Raw genomic sequence first — 18,054 nt, forward strand, 5'->3', positions numbered from 1 at the left:
ACTCAATTCTATTCCAATCAATTCAGTTCATTACAAATCTACCTCTTTGGTTTATTCAAGCATTTTCAAATCATTTCTACCTTCATCTTGCTACCGTCTCCTGCTGCGAAACCAATTGGAGCACCACCGAACATTTGCACCACCCACTTGTTTTAAATGCGCCCCGCCCCAAACGATACATGTTGTAATAAAGGCAATACGTTTTCTCAACAACCAATCATTGGACCATTTATGTTACATGTTTGTTGTATCTGTGCGTATGTGTGTGTGTTTGTGCATTTACATTCATACAGACAATACTCTGAAGTGCACACGCATACACACACAGAGAGTTGTAGGAGGACATAAATCTCTGTATGCTCGGAGTGATACCGTGCTGATTGTCGAGCTGTTTGTTTGTTTGTTTGCTTGTTTATTACTGTTCTTTGAAAAGTACTCATATTTCGTCCAGCTTTGTAATTCTCACAACAAACATAAGGCGAGCATTGCGCCACGGATGTCGAAATTTAAAATTTCGGAGCTATGCCCCGATCTTGTCGCAGAAAGGCCAGCATCATGCTCCAAGTGTAAGTTACTGACTGTTATCCGGTATTCAGCAACCAACTTAAAGGAATCTTCCTCATTTTAAAACTTAGTTAAAGTCATTTGTTTACCAGAAAAAGATAATGATAGATCTGTCATTTGCAGCATTTATTATGGCAGGCAAAAGTAAAAACGAAGAAGGTGCTGATGAAGGAATTGAAGAGAATGCGTCCGATGGTGGTTCCGATAGCAAAAAAGTAAGTTTCAGTTCCATTTCCAACTGCTATAAATTCGGTTGCATATTAAGGTGTCTGCATATGTAATCTCTCGCATCTTTCACCTCAATCTCTCTAATATAAGCTTAATCATTTTATCTAAATTATTGTTAATATATGCTTGGACTTTTCAAGCTAGTACCGCTATATAATTTCATCGATAGCTTTGAAGAATACATTTAATCCTCGATCCGCAATAGTTCTCCTTATGAGTTGTCTCCCCACGTTCCTTTTCATAATCACTCCATTTCTTTTCCTTCTATCAGTCATTGTTAAGTTATAACTAAATATTCATTTACATTGATAATATTTTTCATTTCTGTTTGAAAAATTTTATATTCATCATAGATCTTAAGGCTTTTTGTCGTATAATAAATGCCATTTATTTAATACGAAAACATTAATCCCATTAAAAAATTAAAAAAAAGTAATGTTGATATACCTCTGGTATATCAACATCACTTTTTTTTTTTTTAACTTTACGTCAGGCATACAATCCATGGATTTAGAGAGAATACTGAATATGACTAAGCCAGAGGATTTAACCTTAAATAGTTCCTTAAATCACTGATAATGATGTAATCCTTGATCATGCAAAACTGAATTTATTAAAGTAAAGCGCTTGTTCTTTTTTTAAAGTCTTACACTGAATTTTTTTCACCTGATCGTCGTTTTTAAATATTAAAAGGTTTATATCATTCATAATCTGATTATGCTAGCTTTCTAAAAACTTTTGAATAATGGTTATTTTCACCTTAACATTATAATTGAATGAGAAAAAAGTAAAGTAAATCGAAAAGTAAAGTTGTTAGATTCTCTAAAAGTACTGTTTAATTTTTTCAGTACTTTGCTGTTATAACTTTGATGAGAACCTATTTAAAATCGTATTTTTTGATATACGATGACATGAGATAACATTATAGTCAGACGAAAATGGGAAGCCTCCATTCAGCTACAACGCATTGATAATGATGGCAATTCGAAGCAGTAAGGAGAAACGATTAACCCTTAGTGGGATTTATGATTATATTATGAAAAATTACCCATTTTATCGTGACAATAAACAAGGGTGGCAAAATTCGATCAGGCATAATTTGTCTCTCAATAAATGTTTCGTCAAAGTACCGAGGAATTATGATGACCCTGGAAAAGGTAGCATTATTCATTTTCGTCATCACAGGAGCAGCATCATTTTATATTTATTCTCCATTAATAGCTTGTCAATCAATTTTTTTTCACAAATTATATTTTACATGGATTTTTTTGGTATTTTTTTGATGAGGGCGGTGCAACAACAGATAAAGTAGGATGTAGTGGTAGTATTTATTGGAGGATTTACTCCTTCCAACATTTTAGACTGAATGATCTAAACTTCAGAGCATTACTATGTTTGGAAGGTTAAGCTTCTGATCTGTTAAATTAATTTATAGCTATATCACTGAAGCATCATTAACCATGTTTCTTCCTTTTCAATCTAAAAACTAAAGAAAATGCAGTAAATGCTGCACATAGTATATTTCCATCACTCTTTGTCTTTCGTATTTTTTTAATAAGTGATACTTTTCAGGTAATTATTGGATGTTAGATGCTTCCTGTGAAGATGAAGTATTTATTGGAGGATCAACGGGTAAGTTACGACGACGACCCTCCTCAACAACACGAGCCCGCCTTGATGTTTTTAAACAGTATGGTGCTGTAGCATCAACGTTATTTAATCCATTTTATCAGCAGGGTTCAAGACTACCTCCATTCCTTGCTGCCCCTGGATATCCGCCACTAGCGATTGGCGTACCACGTACTTTACCGGGTGCTTTTTTGTCGGATCATTCACGATTTTTAACAGCAGCTGCAGCCCCTCGAGCACAACTGCCACAGCAGTTTGCACCAGCACCTGCCGTTGCAGCAACGGCAGTTGATCCATCAGCAGCTACAGCTACAGATACATCAGTAGTGGCTGCTAGTACTGTCGGCTTTCCGTATGTATCAAGCGGTGATTTAATGCGTTTCTACATTGCTCAACAGCAACATCAGCACAAGCAACAAACTGTCGAATTAGTTAGCAGAAAAGTTATATTGTAAATGAATGATATGTTATCAAAAGCATTTTTATATGATTCAGTCACTTTTTCACTATTTTTTAAAATTGTTTCTCGGTCCTAATGTACATTCCTTGAAACCAATATTTTATACTCCTTTCCATACATTTAAAATGTTTCTCATATCCAAAAATTTTTGGATATGCCACCCTTTCTATTTTTGAGGAGTCTATTCCCCGTCTTCCCATTTAATTCATAATTTTGATTCTTTTCTGTTCTTCAGGATTTCGGTTTTTTTTATTTTCTAAAAAATCTTCTTAAAACGGTTGTTATACCGTTCTATTTATTCACCAAAATCTTTTCTATCGATGAAGATTATTTCTACTCTCTAGACTATTTTCATTAACTGACAACAAATTTAAAAAATTTTTCTTTCTATTAATTTAAATATATGTCACATTATATTGCCCTTTACATTCCTAATTTGTTGCAGCAAATTACCGGTCTATACCTTAAATCAGATGTACATAAAGAAAATATTGCTCAGTCATTATTCTAACCAATTTTGGTACAATAAATTGAGCACTCGGTGCATTAATATTTCTATACAGTGTAGGCTTAAACTGCTTTATGCTTTATTAAATTTGTAAAATAAATGTCTTGTTAAATTTTTCTACCTATCAGTATCTGTCCATCAGCAATGTTAAAATTATTAATAGAAGACCACAAAAGTTTGTTTTTTATCTACACTTTTTCTAAGTTACTGGAAAGGATAATGTTTTTAAAGTAATTTGTTTTCATATCGATTTATATAATGTTCACATATCATCTCGAAGCCAGAGAACCAACATTTCCTGGAACTTATTTTGCCATAAAGATTTCATAACGAATGAAATTGACAATAGAATAATGTGATACCTTCAAAACTTCAAATCGCCTCTGAGATCTATATCAGTGTTTTTTTTTTAAAGCTGAGGGGTCGCAAGCTTTTCTTAGTACACTATCTGAACTGTCTTTTAAAGTGAGATTCTCCTGGTGTTGCATTGTTCGCTATCGTTAGTTATTTAAATTTTAGCAACTGAAATTTTTGTACCTCTGTTTTGTGTTATAGTGTTATAGACTTTTTGTAAACTTTATGTACATTTATCTGTAATATATTTAGACGCTAATGAAATCATTTTAAACAATTTTTCAGTTACCAACATAAACTACCCCTAACATTTTGTTCTGAAATTAAAAATAGCTCATTGCGTAAATCAAATTTATGTTGTGTGCTTCATTTATCTGTAATATGAGAGCCACTTTACTTTTTCGACTAATTGTATGTGATTCCGGAAATATTACTAGGAACATTCATAGGAAGCAAGAACAGTTGTTATTTAATATGAACATGTCTCCAGCTTAATCATTTTTCTTCGCTTTTTACTGACCGCTTAACTAGTACCCTCAACGCAGGTATTGCATTTTAAGGGCGGTATACTTTTACTATGTCACTCAAAGATTGTTGCTGTACTTTTTACTGATTCGCATTCAGAGATTTGATTGGTGTTCTAGCAATATGTTTTCGATTCGATTATATTCATTTTTTATTGTATCTCAAAAATTTTCATTTTTTATTGTGCCTCAAGAGTGTATCTGAACTTGATATTTGAGTTTACTTCCTTTTTCTAGAAAACGATATTAACAATACAAACGGATATTCTTTCAGTTGATAAGATTCAGAAGCTCTCAACAAAAAAAATATAAGACTCAAAAAATGAAGGTCTTCATTAAAATTGCAAATGATGACTAAACTTTGTTCTTAAAAAGGAAAGGATTTAAATCAAATTGATAAAAAAGTTGAAAAATCGGTCCGTCATCATTGATGAGTCCTACTTTGCACTTTTTGTCCTACGTAATAGTTACTGATACCTTCCTATTCCGATACAATCAGCATTCTATTCCTCCCCTTTCAAATTCCTTTACAAACACTTTTCTTGCTAATTTTTTTATTCTACTGTTATGATTACTATTTGTAATTATACAAATTTCGTTTTAGAAAATTTCATGACGTAGTTAAATCTAACTGAAATTATTTTTGTTAATATAAATAATGTGATAGAACATTTGGAAAACATATACCATCAATAACGCATGTTGACTTCTTCTATGAGAATAATTAGTGAGGTGAGTGTTCCTGGAGAGCTGTCATCCAGTAAAACCCGTATGACTGAGTAAGCACATGATATGCATTTTACTGAATATAATTTTACGGCATGAACTGCAGAAACAGAAGGCTTATTGATTTAGAGTTCCTTGCAGCCTTTTTTTTGAACAAAATTTATGAAAATCTTGCAGAAAATTATGAGCAATTTGGAAAGCAGCAGTATTAAACATAATCCTACAAAGTTTCAATAAGAGTGCACTTAGTACCGTTGTAGAGTAACCTAGCCTGTACTGGATCTGAAATCTGTAATATATTAGGATTACAGGCAATTAAGTGACTATTCATGTAGGATGAGAGGATTTGTTTAATGACTTCCTGCTCCTGTCTTCCACTATTATTACATATATTGTCCCTGATTCCTTTTGATAATTCATTATAGGGTTTCCATCTGTCTGTTTGTATGTTCACGTGTTTTTGTATATGTGTTTTTATAGTTTGTTATGGTCATCTGCCGCTCTCAACGGCACTAATCCACTAAAAAAGGGACTGACAAGCCTATCTTCCAGTAACAATTTAACACTGTATTGCAGGGTCATTTGTTTTTGTTCAGACTAATTTACCCGTCTTTTATCATTTCATTCTACAAATTCCATTTCATAATGTTTTATTTCGCTATCTTTCCTATTCTTCTGAACAAATTACCTGCAACATATCATACTGCAAAGAATTATCACACCTATTTGCTGAACTACTTGTTTCGCACGAAATATCTGCAAAAGGGACTGTTCAGAACCAATTATGTTTAAATCAGCGATTAAGCGTACATTATTTCGTACAATATATTTTCAGTTATAAATTATGATTTGTTTAAATTTCTGAATTGTAATAACAAGCATTTCTTTGGAACGGCTTGGAAAGAAAGTCGTCTTAAAAAATAAGTTTCATAGTTTGAAAATTAGCGTAAGTAGCAAGCACAATACACCTCGCATTGATATTTGGGATAGGAGATGATAAAGTTACCAATCCTTTTTTAAGTGACAGAATTTTTCTACTAGTGGTAAACTTTTCTACTTCACTAATATTTTACTGTATAGTGTGCCTCTCTTGATTTTTGTGCATTACATTCAACATAGATTTTTGACTGTTAATTTTTAAAATAAGCTCGACATTGATTGTGACTTAGCTGTATAGGAGTTCGGTTAATCTTGTTGTTGTGCTGTAGGTGTCGTTGTCAAGGAATACTGTCACCTCTACAATTATCATGTTATTCTGATTCTCCCGATCTGCCATCTCCTCTATCGTCATGGAAAAACTCTTCAGCACTGACTCTATTCAAGCAATATTTTCCTGATAACCAAGCTACTGTATATTGATGATACAGATAACTACGTTCATTCATTTCTTTGCATTAAAAAGTATGTGTATCTATACGACAATTACAGGCAAACGAGTCAATTAAAAAGAAATGTAAATGAAATATGGAATTGATGGAGTACTTGAGCACTGTTAAGTTTTTAAGTATTAAGAGCAGGCTTAAAGTATGTTTACAAACAAAGAATAGTAATAGAGGACATCAATCCTATCATATGAATTTTGCTTATGCATTTTTAGTTACTAATTTGTTATTTTGAAAGTAGTCTCAAAAAATTTTAGAAATTTTTTGCCTAAAAAGGTATGCATCAGATTTTGTAATAAATAAAAACTTCAACCCTAACATTTTATATGTTATATATGAGCCTCGTAAAATGACGAAATACGTAGCATTGAGATATAATGTTAATTAATTGAGAATAAGACAACTGTAGTGATAATGAATAACAATAAATTGGGAATATACTCAGCTGATTGTAAATCATATGGGCAGAACAACATCTTAATCATTTTACAATCTAAACGTTTAATTTACGCTATTCATAATTATACTGTGCTAATTAATCTAATGTACACGATTCATAACAAAAGATAGCAGTCGCTGTTTCTTCTTTTACCAATCTTGTTCTGTCATGTTATTTAAATTTGAATTTTAATCAGCTATATTAATTTGAAACTGATTAATGCAAAAGCTCGGGATACATGCATTATAGTTATCGTCGGCATGTTCTTTGACTCAGCTCCTGCTGCTCATTTTTGTTATAATACTCGCTAAATACACTTCTACTGCCTTTTATGGATGCTTGAGTTTTTTAGGATGCATGCACATCTTTTCATTTTTAAATCGGTTTTTTTTTTCTTTGGATGTTCAACCAAATACCAATTTATCATTTAATTTTCCCAAAACACTGGGAATTTTTAAATTTCTTGACAAGAAATATTCAAATATGATAAAACTAGCTTCTAGCTTAATCATTTTTACTTAGGAAATAAAATATGGCAAAAATTAAATCAGATAAAAAAACATATCAGAGCGTTTTTGTTTTTCTGACACATAGTGCAATGAAGGAACTTAGAAAATTCCAAACAGTTGAAAAAATTGGGAAAAAATGAGTTCATAAAATCAAATATATTAATATGATGCAGTTTTATCTGTGACAGCTTTAATGAGATACATTGTACCAAAGTTTCGAAAAAATTAGTAGGCATTATGTTTAAAAATACGGATCATAAACAAGCAGACAGTTGTTGGAAAATCGAAAAAGTCGGGTGGAATAAAAAAGGAATGGAAATTCCGAAAGTTGTCAACGATGTGAAAGTTTGTTAAGAATCTTGGACGCTAGACAAACTGCATGCGTGTTTTCTACTGATTTCCTTGTACTCCACTTCCTCTGACTGGCTTGACGAAGTCATCATGGAGTCAACCTAGCGAAAGAAAAGATGGAGAACATCATACTTTATGATAACTCTATTGTTCAATTTCATTTTCTAAGAAGATTTAGAAGATTTAACAAAGGATTATGACCAAAAGATTATTTTCCAGTATCATATTTAAACAAAATTATGCTTCGATGTCTCATTTCCAAACAAAGCACTTTCGTGAAATTTTTTCGAACAGTAAAATTTCGCAGCTCTTGTTGGATGGCAATAAATGAAGTGAGATTTGAAAAAACAATGAGTATGATTTTTAGAATCGCTTTTATCCAGCCATTACCATATTATTTTTATTAGAACAGTTCAATCAGCACATACACATATAAATGACTGATACGAACTGAAAGTTAAAACTTTTTCAGATTTTGTGAAAATGATTACTGTAAAATTACCGTACACATAAGCCCACTGAAGTAGTTCGTAAATTAGAAGTGAAGTTGAGGAAGTCCCTTGCATATAGGAATAATATGAGAACAAAGAAGGTGGTATAAAATTATGCACAAACCTTCTCCAATTCAAATCTTAATCAGTTCTAATCGATTTAGCATTTATTTCAAATAAAATAGAGATTACATTTTACAAGTTAGCAGATGAGCAAATTAGGAAAAGGTGAACAACGCCTGTTTCTTTCTTTGAAAGTTGTAAAGAAAGGATGTTTGCATTCATGATAATATACTGCTGAACTAAAAATAATGGAAAAAAGAGGAGAATACATATGAAAACGATGGAGAAAAGGAAGTCAACTGCTACAGCATTATATTTGATTGACAACTGTGAATGACAGATACGTCAGTGGGAGAATGTATTCTGGCTCCAATCTCATTACCACTATCAACATTATCATTTGCAGCTTAGTTGTGCAGTAAGCAACGTCACTCGGAGTTTTGCTAATTTGTAAACTGCGTATATCACAGTCTTCGGAATAGTTTCCAATGAATGATTCTAACGAATAACGAATATGTACCAGCAGTATGATTAGCACATTGATACTCCTCTCAGATAAGATAGCGATGTACGGTTTGTTAAAAATGCTCGACAACAGTTTTTAAACTGATCTGTCTGCAATAGATTAGAAGTCTTCAAAAACCTTAGTGATATTTTAAGTATCTTAAAGAGATAAAGCATGTGAGTTGTGCTAAGGAGATTATATCTCATTTACAAATTTTATAATCTTTTTTGTACAGTTCCTTGCATCCATCAGTAATCAAATATTTCACTACTTACTACGAACTGCATAGAAAATACCACATGCGAGATTCGGGACAACTAATTTTTATTTAATGTACCACAAAGGAAAAGGAATTAAAACCGTTAAAAGAAGAGATAGTTTTGATTTCGGATTAGCATGTTTTAGGAGAAGTCATTAGGCTGTGAGAAAGTGTATGACGATAACAGCGTCAACGTAGACAAATTGGCGACATGAACAGGAACACCGACTTCCATGGTGTTGCAAGGAGTAGACGACATGCTGTGCGATTTGCATACTAATATTAGTACCATTACTGCATTTTATGTATCTATGTGCTACTCTTGCCGCCCTTTCATAATCTTCATCAAAAGTGCCTGAAAATTACAAAAGACAGTGTTACGACATGCTTGTCTCTTGAGGACAACAATAAAAAGAACTGGTGGTCCTACTGCCGTTTTCGTCTATAAGGTGACAATGATTAATGATGACAATGAAGCATACAACCTTCCTTATCCACTAAATTTTTAGCACAACTACCCAAACACCTAAATGATGGGAATGAAACACGGGACAATTCAAACGTCCCGCATATTCCATAATATGTGGATGATTTATAAATGAGAAGCAATTAGAGCAATACAACTTATAGAACTATTTCTACTATTCACAAGCCAACAGTTCCGAAGCCCATTACTTCTATATCTAGTTCATATAACTTTTAGAGGTTATTCCAAATACTTCGCAAGGCTTTTTGCTACATCATAGTCTATAATTTACTTTATACATTTGCTCAGCTCCCATATTTTTAGCATACATTTCAATGTAAATAAAAAAGCAAACTGAAACAAAAATTGTTATTATACTACTATGATTTTAGTTTGAAAGTGACTATACAAATAAAATTACAATAAATCACATATGTCAGAAAAAATTTTATCAACAATACCGCTCTCACCAACAAGTGGACGAACAAAAGATGAATAACAAAGAAGCAATATTTATTCGAATCTGATTGGAATTAAAGGGAATTGCGCCACTGATGGATTCGAAACATCGACGAGGAAGCATAATAAACCACCAATACCTTCAAACAAACTGCATGGACTATCTGGCATTCGGGCATACTTCCTGAAATTCTGATCGCATGCAATTCGAGCAAAACATTGCGCATATTTGAAGTACTTCTGAAAAAAAAAAAAAAAAAAAAAACACATTATCTGACAATACAAAACTTATTACAGAATCAGAACATATGGAATCGGTGAATGTCTCTCTCTCTCTCTCAAAAAAAAAAAAAAAAAAAAAACTAATATGGAAGCATTATAAAGTTTTTAAGCAAGAATTTAATTTAATTAAATGTGCAGCTAAATATTTACCGCTTTCTGGGTTAGGCGATAATAAAGAAGGAACGCATATCCACCACCTGCAACACCATGACAAATTCCTGGTCCTTTGCGTAGAACACCTCGCTCCCAAATAAGGTCAAGCGCTTTTTCAGCTGCCTGAAACACTCCTAATGTAAAATAAGGAAACTAAAAGATGAGATGAATTAAATTCTCATTTATTTTCTGACCAATTTCCATTTTGAACTTATTTTTAAACAATTTCATGTCCCTAATAATACTAAAGCTTGAATGCGAATTGAAATTTATGCTAAAATTTGTTTTCTTTGCCACCGTCACGTCGATAGGTCTAGTAACTTTTCGGATAAAAATCCAAGTTGTCCTCGACAAACTTAATCTGCGAATATCGGCAATATTGAAGAGGAACTTCAATTAATAAAAATCAGTTTCGTTAAGCGCGCATAAGAAGAGACATTTTAACTGATTAAGCATTGTTACTGTTGCTCAATTAACAAGTCTGTCTACTGAACAAATTGGAAATTGAAAAACAAAGGAATAAAAACTGGAAATGAGAATTTATGGAAAATCACAGTTGAAGAAAAGACCGTAAGTTACAAATCTAAGAAGATACGCCATTTGTATTATACCGCCTAATCTATTAAAAAAAACAAACAAGAAGCAAAAAGGACGATAAATACCACTAAAAATTTGGCTTTCTTTGTAGATAAATAAGCAACAATCATTAAATGAACAGCTCCAGTTGCGCCATGACACCAATGCAGAAGTTCATTGGATTCACGATTTATGCCAATTTCTTCAACACTTGGAGGAAAATTACCGTTTTTTGATTGTATTTCCAGAAGCCAATCCAGTGTACTTTCAATATCTCTTAATGCTGTACCATCCAGAAGATCATGAAAACTGTTTGAGTAGGTTATCGGAAATTTACAAAATATTTTTTCTACTGGTTGCAATTTCTTCCACTGGCGGAATATAACATCAACAACAAATTCTTACAAATTATGTGCTTTAATAAAAGAAAGCTCTTCTTTTTGTACCTGAGCAACATTTGCAAAATTCCCATCAAACCATGAGCAGCACCAAGGTACTCAACGTTATAATACTGATACATTAATGGTGTTCGAGATCTGTGTCGTTTAGCGTAACAACGGCCAGAATTGATTATACAATCAATTACTTTCTTGACATATGAATTAGATATGATTTCATGATGCAAACGCATTCTGCAAAAGAAGAAAATTTAAGTAATAAAATCAATACAGATCTATGAGAATTAAACGAAAAACGGAAATTTTTTACTTGAATGTAATATCTTCACCCTAAATATTGAACGCACCAACCTTAAAGTTAAAACTGCTGCTAGAAAGCCAGCTCTACCAACAAGTATTTCATCTGCACCGTTCGGCAAATAATCTTTGGCACATATTACCTCAGCCAAAGATTTTACTTTATCGATGATAGTTGTATTCACAAACTTCTTGATTTCGTAATCCAGTATGGCCTTGATGACATATATTCCAAGTGTACCAAGCAAATACTGTCCGTCTTTGTGATGTCCACTATGCTGATACAGTTAGTTTGTTAAAATAACTTCATGTATGAAAGAGCACCGAAAACTTTGTCATTCAGTAAAAGAAAAAACTAAGATGGTAGTCTAAGAAGATATTCTCGCCTATCATTTCTATATAATGAATCTCCAAACTAAATCTTGATATTACTGTAAGTATATTAATCAAACAATAAATATGAACAACAAATATAACAAGAAGTAAATACTACCACTGAAAAATTGTGATAAAAAAAAAAAAAACCTGGATTTGCTTTAATTGCTCCTCTACCATTTTATTACAGAAATTTGCATACTGTTCTGTCTTTTCTGGTAAAAGTCGTGAGGCATACAGCACACTGTACCCGTTACCTGCAATTCCGACGTAAACACCCCCGTCATAATCGTCCATACTATATCTCCACTCCATAATCTCTTCTACAAGATTTGCAGCTTCTTGTTTCAGGGTTTGTTTAGTCACCTTCAACAACAATTTTTTTTAAGTTACGAAACAAAGTGTAAGTGCAGAATTTAACAGGAAATTTCAATTTCATTTAGGTGAGACAAAACCAAAAATCAGCATATGTGCGATTTGCACCTATAAAAAAAAACTGCAGTTTTCAAATTGCATAATGGAAAATACGTAAGAAAAGACAACGCACTACAAACTTAAATATTCAGAGGGATTTAAATCATCAGATGCACAGTGAATACCTTATCCGATTCAGCTTCACTATTAGTCAGATACGGATTGTCAAAATATCGTCTATGCATCACACGAAACATGGTTTTCCGAAACTGTAAATATACGTGAGAATTACATTTTACCCTTAATGTATCGTTAACAAATTCTTGACTGACCTTATTCAAAACACTTCGTTTATTATATCTTCCAATTTATTGCTTACTATATTAGAAAGCAGAAAATTACTGCAGTATTACTGGTGACGAAAAAAAACAAAATTTATTTCTAACGGAAACAACTCATACAACATCGATAATACTTTCTCATTCTTGAACATTTCTTTGACAATCATAATTAGCAAAAAAGAAAAAACAATAATACTGAAGACAATTAGGAAAAAGGAATAGGTACAAGAGGAAATTGCGCCTTATCTGGTTCCAATAAGTCACATATAAAACATAAAGCTCCACTTATCCCTTCGAATAAACTATATGGTCGATCAGGTGTCCGAGCTTTTCCTCTGAAGTCTCTACTACAGAAAGTTTTCGCAATACAGAGAGCACAATCCAGATATCGCTGAAAAAGAAGGAACTAATATATTTCAGCATCGAGAAATCTAAAGATTTGTGTGTCCAGGTCATTAATAATTGCGCGTTCAGATCATTTAATAACATAATATCTTCTTCGTTATGTTACACTAACAATCTCTACTGGAAACGAGGAAACGAGCCGCATATTTGCTGTGGTAATTCTCAGTCTAGAAATACACTATAATTTTCGAAACGCCATTTAGTGACGGATAAAAACTCTTAACATACAGCTCTTCGAAAATTGTGAACTTTCTCTTAATCATGTTTCCAGTGGAAAAAAAGAACCTGTTCATTGGTAAGTCGATGAAACAACAGAAAAGCATAACCACTGCCAGCAGCACCATGGCATAACCCTGGTCCTTTCATCAAAATACCCTTTTCCCAAATAAGATTTAGCGCTGCATCTGCACTCTAAAATTTCATTTCCAATTCGGGAAAAAATGCTGCACAGGAATATTTCCTGTTAAGAGAATGACAAGTTCGACAACAGCCAAGAATAAATAGCAGCTATAGTTCGAAGAAAAATAACAATCGGCACTTATCGTACATACCATTTGTTACTATGATTTTACAAAACATATTTCAAAGAAATGACCACTGCTGAGACTACTAACCTTCACCACACGTTTAAATGATAATAATATATGACACATAAGCCAAATACCTAAGTATACTGACTTTTAGATATTTCTCGTTGTGAGTTCGCAAATACGCAACAATCATCAAGTGAACAGCACCAGTGGCACCATGGCACCAATGCACCAGTTCATTCTCACCTCGATCGACTTTTTCCTCTTCTACTTTTGATGGAATATTACCATTTTTTAACTGTAGTGAGACAATCCAATCCAATGTTTCCAAAACATCAGATTTTGCCTTCTCATCCAAAAATTCAACGAAACTGCAAAGAGGTATTCGCTTCTAAACAGTTGGAAGGTTTTAGAAATTACCTTGTGATAATTTTTCATGAGCTTTCAAGTAAATACAAATAATATTTAAACAATACAGACAATATTCAAGTTCAAAAGAATACTGGTAGTGAATCAAAGTAAATCGATGTCCAATCTGTCTAGTGTCAGGAAATGCATTGTCCCAAACAATCAGATAGTTCTAATAACAGACAAGAGATTTAGTTAAGTTTCAAATGAAGAAGTTCATACAAATTACAAAATTTTACCAAAGTAACATCTGCAGGATGCCCATAAGACCATGAGCAGCTCCCAAATAATGACGTCCATGATATTGATACATTAACGGCATCTTAAACTGCTTTGAAGACGCGTAAGATCTACCAGAAGCGATTATTTTATTTACAACTTTCTCAACACAATCGTCAGGGATGGTTTTATGTGAAAAATGTTCCCTGGAAACCAAATAAAAATAAGCAATTTTAAACCAGGGGATTAAAAAGTATAGGATAACTGCTAAGCAGAAAAATATTAAAACCTAAGAGTCATTACAGCGGCCAAGAAACCGACACGTCCAGCAAGCAGCTCGTCATCTCCATCACCAAGTACATCACCACACGCTATATGATGACCAATTTCAGTAATATGGTCAATCATCCGTTTGCTTCCTTCGTTTGTTTTTTCGTAAAGTATACACACAACGTAAATACTTAATGACCCCAACAAATAACATGTTTCTCGGTTTGATTCTTTCTGCAACCAGAGTTAGAAGTTGCAGAAAGCCTTCAAGAATCACCATTAGAAAATCACAACAAAGCGGGTATCCAACAATTCCTTTAATATACTGAAGTCACAAGTTAGGGTTAAAAGCTACACTGAAGTAAATGGCGGTTAAAAACACAGTAGATAGATTGACTAGCTTCATATGACATTTCGGAGTTACTTATCCTTACTCATTCAGATCATTTTCAGTCTCTATTACTAAGCATGAAAGTCATACGTTTCCATTTTCAACCTCTAGAACCATCTACTGCATTCATAAGATCAATTGGTAGTATCCGAGCGTATGCTAAGTGACCGTTTTTTACAATAAACATTTAAAATGAACTTTTCTAACAGCTTCCAAATGTAGCATAAGTATACGCTTTCCATATTTCGTAGACTCTTTTCGATCGTGGGTAAAGGATGACGAAGAAGCTCTTAACATAGCATAAGCAATACCGGCTCCACCGGTGTACGCACCTCCATGCAAATCATCGTTACTCAGAGATCTGTTCATTATTTTCTTCAAAAGCTGCCTCGCTTCATTCTCTAGCCACGTTTTTGTAACCTAAAATAATGTTTTACTGGACTTCTTTGAACATTTCTTTCCTTTGAACAAACAATCTTCTTTGAACATTTCTTTCCTAACACAATGAAATGGTCCGCATTCATTTGTTGCAATTCATTGACAACCGAGGTCATTTTCAGAATGACGACGTTTGCTCTATTTTCCTTTCACATCCGTTTAAATTATGGCATTATTTTTCAGGAATGTCTTCAGAAACTAACTGTGTGTAATGAACACATTACTCAGGTCACAGTACAATGAATACCAGCGCTGTTTGGTGAAATGACTCACATTTGCAATTTCCTCACTTTTAAATTACTTATGACTGCACAAAAAAACTGTTAGGGATTACTTTTTCTTACATATTGCAAGCAAGCAGTATGATCAACAACGCTTACAGATTCAGCTCCTTTTTTTGCATTCTTTTGGAAGGGATTTTCCATATATCGCGGCAACCATTTTGAGACCATACTTTCCTTATTGGGTCTAAAATTTATACAGGCTTTTCATTTGAACCATAATTTCGTCATTTATTGGTTCGCGTTTGTATATTCTACTCGGCATTCTTGCATGCACCCTCAAATCAACCCTAGATACCCAACAACATCGTCACAAACATTGCAACTCTGTCGCATGCCACGAAGTTTGAAATTCTTATTTTCATGTCTCACCAAATGATAACAATTTGCGCTATTTTGTGTGTGGTGCAAACGATCTTATTTAAGCATTTTCTTCTTGAAACAATGAGGCTGTGAAATGGTCCATGTTCATTCATTGGAATTAATTAACAGCTGAGGTCGTTTTCTGAGTGATGATGTTTGCTTTTATTATTTCTCTTACTTGATTCCTTTCGTATAAATTATAGTGCTATTTTGCAGGAATGTTAAAGACATCTTATAGAAATTTGCTTAGATTATCATCTTTTGGCATCTTTGTTACAAGGATTGAAAGTGGCATTCCATCGCTGAATGAGATAAAAAAACCAGAAGATGATTATCACCCATCGAAATATACGATTTTAGGTTGAGCTTTATCTATATTTTCTGATTGATTTTTGGCTTCATGATTCATGTATTTCTTTCTTATAAACTTTAGTGTTTTTTCCTCTCATAGAAATCTCTATAAATAATTTTTCAAGTAAAGCAATCTTATACAGGCAACAAACGGAAGGATCCAATGCATTATACCGACAGAAAAGTAGGTCGAGGTTACTGGAATTTCTCGAATACTATTTTTCACTCACGTCCAAAGATCCATCCAAAAACATCGAAAGGGATAAAGCTGAATTTTTATTTAATTATTATTCTTTCACTCGGTTTGTGCATTGATTACGATTGGTACGTTATTTCCATTCTTGTGAATAAATTAGTTGTAACGTTCGTCAGCGTTGACTGCTTATTGCTTTTTACGGCAAAAGAAATTGACTGGTTTTTTTTATACTTCAGATAGAGCGTAAAGACATCCTCAGAGTGACCTCCACTAATCAGAATTGAACCCTAAAAGATTAGATAGTTTATCCCAATATCATACAATTATGTACTTTTTCAATTTTAATTTTAGGATTATGATTTTTTGTAGCCCAATTTAAGTTTTTCTTCCAATTTTATGTAAGAGATTTATTAATAATTATCTTTCATTAAGGCTTGGATATCAAATCAAGAAATTCGAAATAACAAATTTTTGTCCAGAAGTTGCTGATTGCGACCCACGAGAAACCAGGAGTACTAACCGCCGTCAGGACGACCAGTTAAACAATACAGATAATAAGTAATCAAACAATGAAAATTACATCCAAAAATACTCCGCAGATAGGTTTTTCAGTATTTCGCTTTTTTGAACGTTTTTATGTTTTTTTAAGTTTTCTGAAATCATATTTCTTCTTGTTTCCATGGAAGACCGGGTTTTCAATTGTTTTCTTTTTATCAGTATGTCTTTCTTCTATAAAGCAAATGTAAATAGTAAAAGTAATAGCTTTATTATTTGTGGATTGATTTATGCTAGTGTATCCTATTGTAAATTTCATGTTGAATTTTTAAATTAATTCTCATGTTATAAATCCATTTCCAAATATTTTTATTTCTTTATGTACTTATAAGGTATATGAAATATTTCTTGCACTTGCACAGTGAATGATGGGCCATTTCGAACATTTGTGATTTATACGATACCTGAAGATTTCTTCATTTTCTTTTAATCATACGATTTAGAACTTGATGCATTTCTAACTTGTGAACCAGATGTACGTTCTTAACTTTTTAAATTTTAAAGATGCATTTAGCGACTCGAAATATCTTTGTAGAAAATAAAAAGTTGTAAATTTAAGAAAGACATTCACAGTTTCTTTGCTTTCTCTTTGATGACCATTATTTTATTTCTATTCAAGATGATGTTATTCGCAAAGTTGGATGAGGATAGCCTAATAAATTTTAGCAGTTACTTGTTTTTGGTAATCATACTTTTCAGTAAATCAGAAAATTTATTCCATTCGCGTTTCGTTTATGTGATGTATTTGTTTCTTTTACGTGATTTTGATATTTCTTGGTTTATTCCAGTTGGTTTTCGTTATAATTTTTTTTTTTTTTTTTTTTTTTTTTGTATCCATGACTTTTACTTTGGCCTTTTGGGTATTTGACATTAGTTGAAGTTTTTTGAGGTTTT

The 18,054-nt window shown here is 32.8% G+C and overlaps 3 protein-coding genes across 4 annotated transcripts; 2 read left to right on the plus strand and 1 right to left on the minus strand.

The window, feature by feature from the left end:
• Positions 1-496: 496 nt before the first annotated feature.
• On the plus strand, positions 497-2,876 carry Bma-fkh-2 (Uncharacterized protein; the record flags this gene model as incomplete). 2 transcript variants are annotated; one of them, XM_001899052.1, is made up of 4 exons in its annotated part: positions 497-566; positions 688-779; positions 1,721-1,949; positions 2,365-2,876. In XM_001899052.1, the coding sequence occupies 4 exons, from the start codon at positions 497-499 to the stop codon at positions 2,874-2,876; spliced, it is 903 nt and encodes a 300-aa protein (XP_001899087.1). The 2 variants fall into 2 exon arrangements, with proteins under 2 accessions (XP_001899087.1, XP_042929863.1); XM_043073929.1 differs by lacking the exon at positions 1,721-1,949 and having other exon boundaries at positions 2,365-2,382.
• Positions 2,877-9,971: 7,095 nt separating this feature from the next.
• On the minus strand, positions 9,972-16,031 carry Bm9644 (Uncharacterized protein; the record flags this gene model as incomplete). The annotated part of the gene is made up of 15 exons (XM_043073930.1): positions 9,972-10,157; positions 10,350-10,475; positions 11,015-11,237; positions 11,375-11,560; positions 11,678-11,901; positions 12,149-12,364; positions 12,598-12,681; positions 12,980-13,144; positions 13,444-13,569; positions 13,837-14,059; positions 14,336-14,521; positions 14,605-14,819; positions 15,175-15,396; positions 15,795-15,882; positions 15,994-16,031. The coding sequence occupies 15 exons, from the start codon at positions 16,029-16,031 to the stop codon at positions 9,972-9,974; spliced, it is 2,508 nt and encodes an 835-aa protein (XP_042929864.1).
• Positions 16,032-16,276: 245 nt separating this feature from the next.
• Positions 16,277-17,167, plus strand: Bm7007 (Uncharacterized protein; the record flags this gene model as incomplete). The annotated part of the gene is made up of 3 exons (XM_043073931.1): positions 16,277-16,418; positions 16,553-16,733; positions 17,038-17,167. 3 exons carry the CDS (start codon positions 16,277-16,279, stop codon positions 17,165-17,167), a joined length of 453 nt encoding a protein of 150 aa, XP_042929865.1.
• Between the last annotated feature and the right edge of the window lie 887 nt (positions 17,168-18,054).

Source organism: Brugia malayi (assembly GCF_000002995.4).
Source record: "Brugia malayi strain FR3 genome assembly, contig: Bm_v4_ChrX_scaffold_001, whole genome shotgun sequence".
NCBI classification, from domain to species: Eukaryota; Metazoa; Nematoda; class Chromadorea; order Rhabditida; family Onchocercidae; genus Brugia; species Brugia malayi.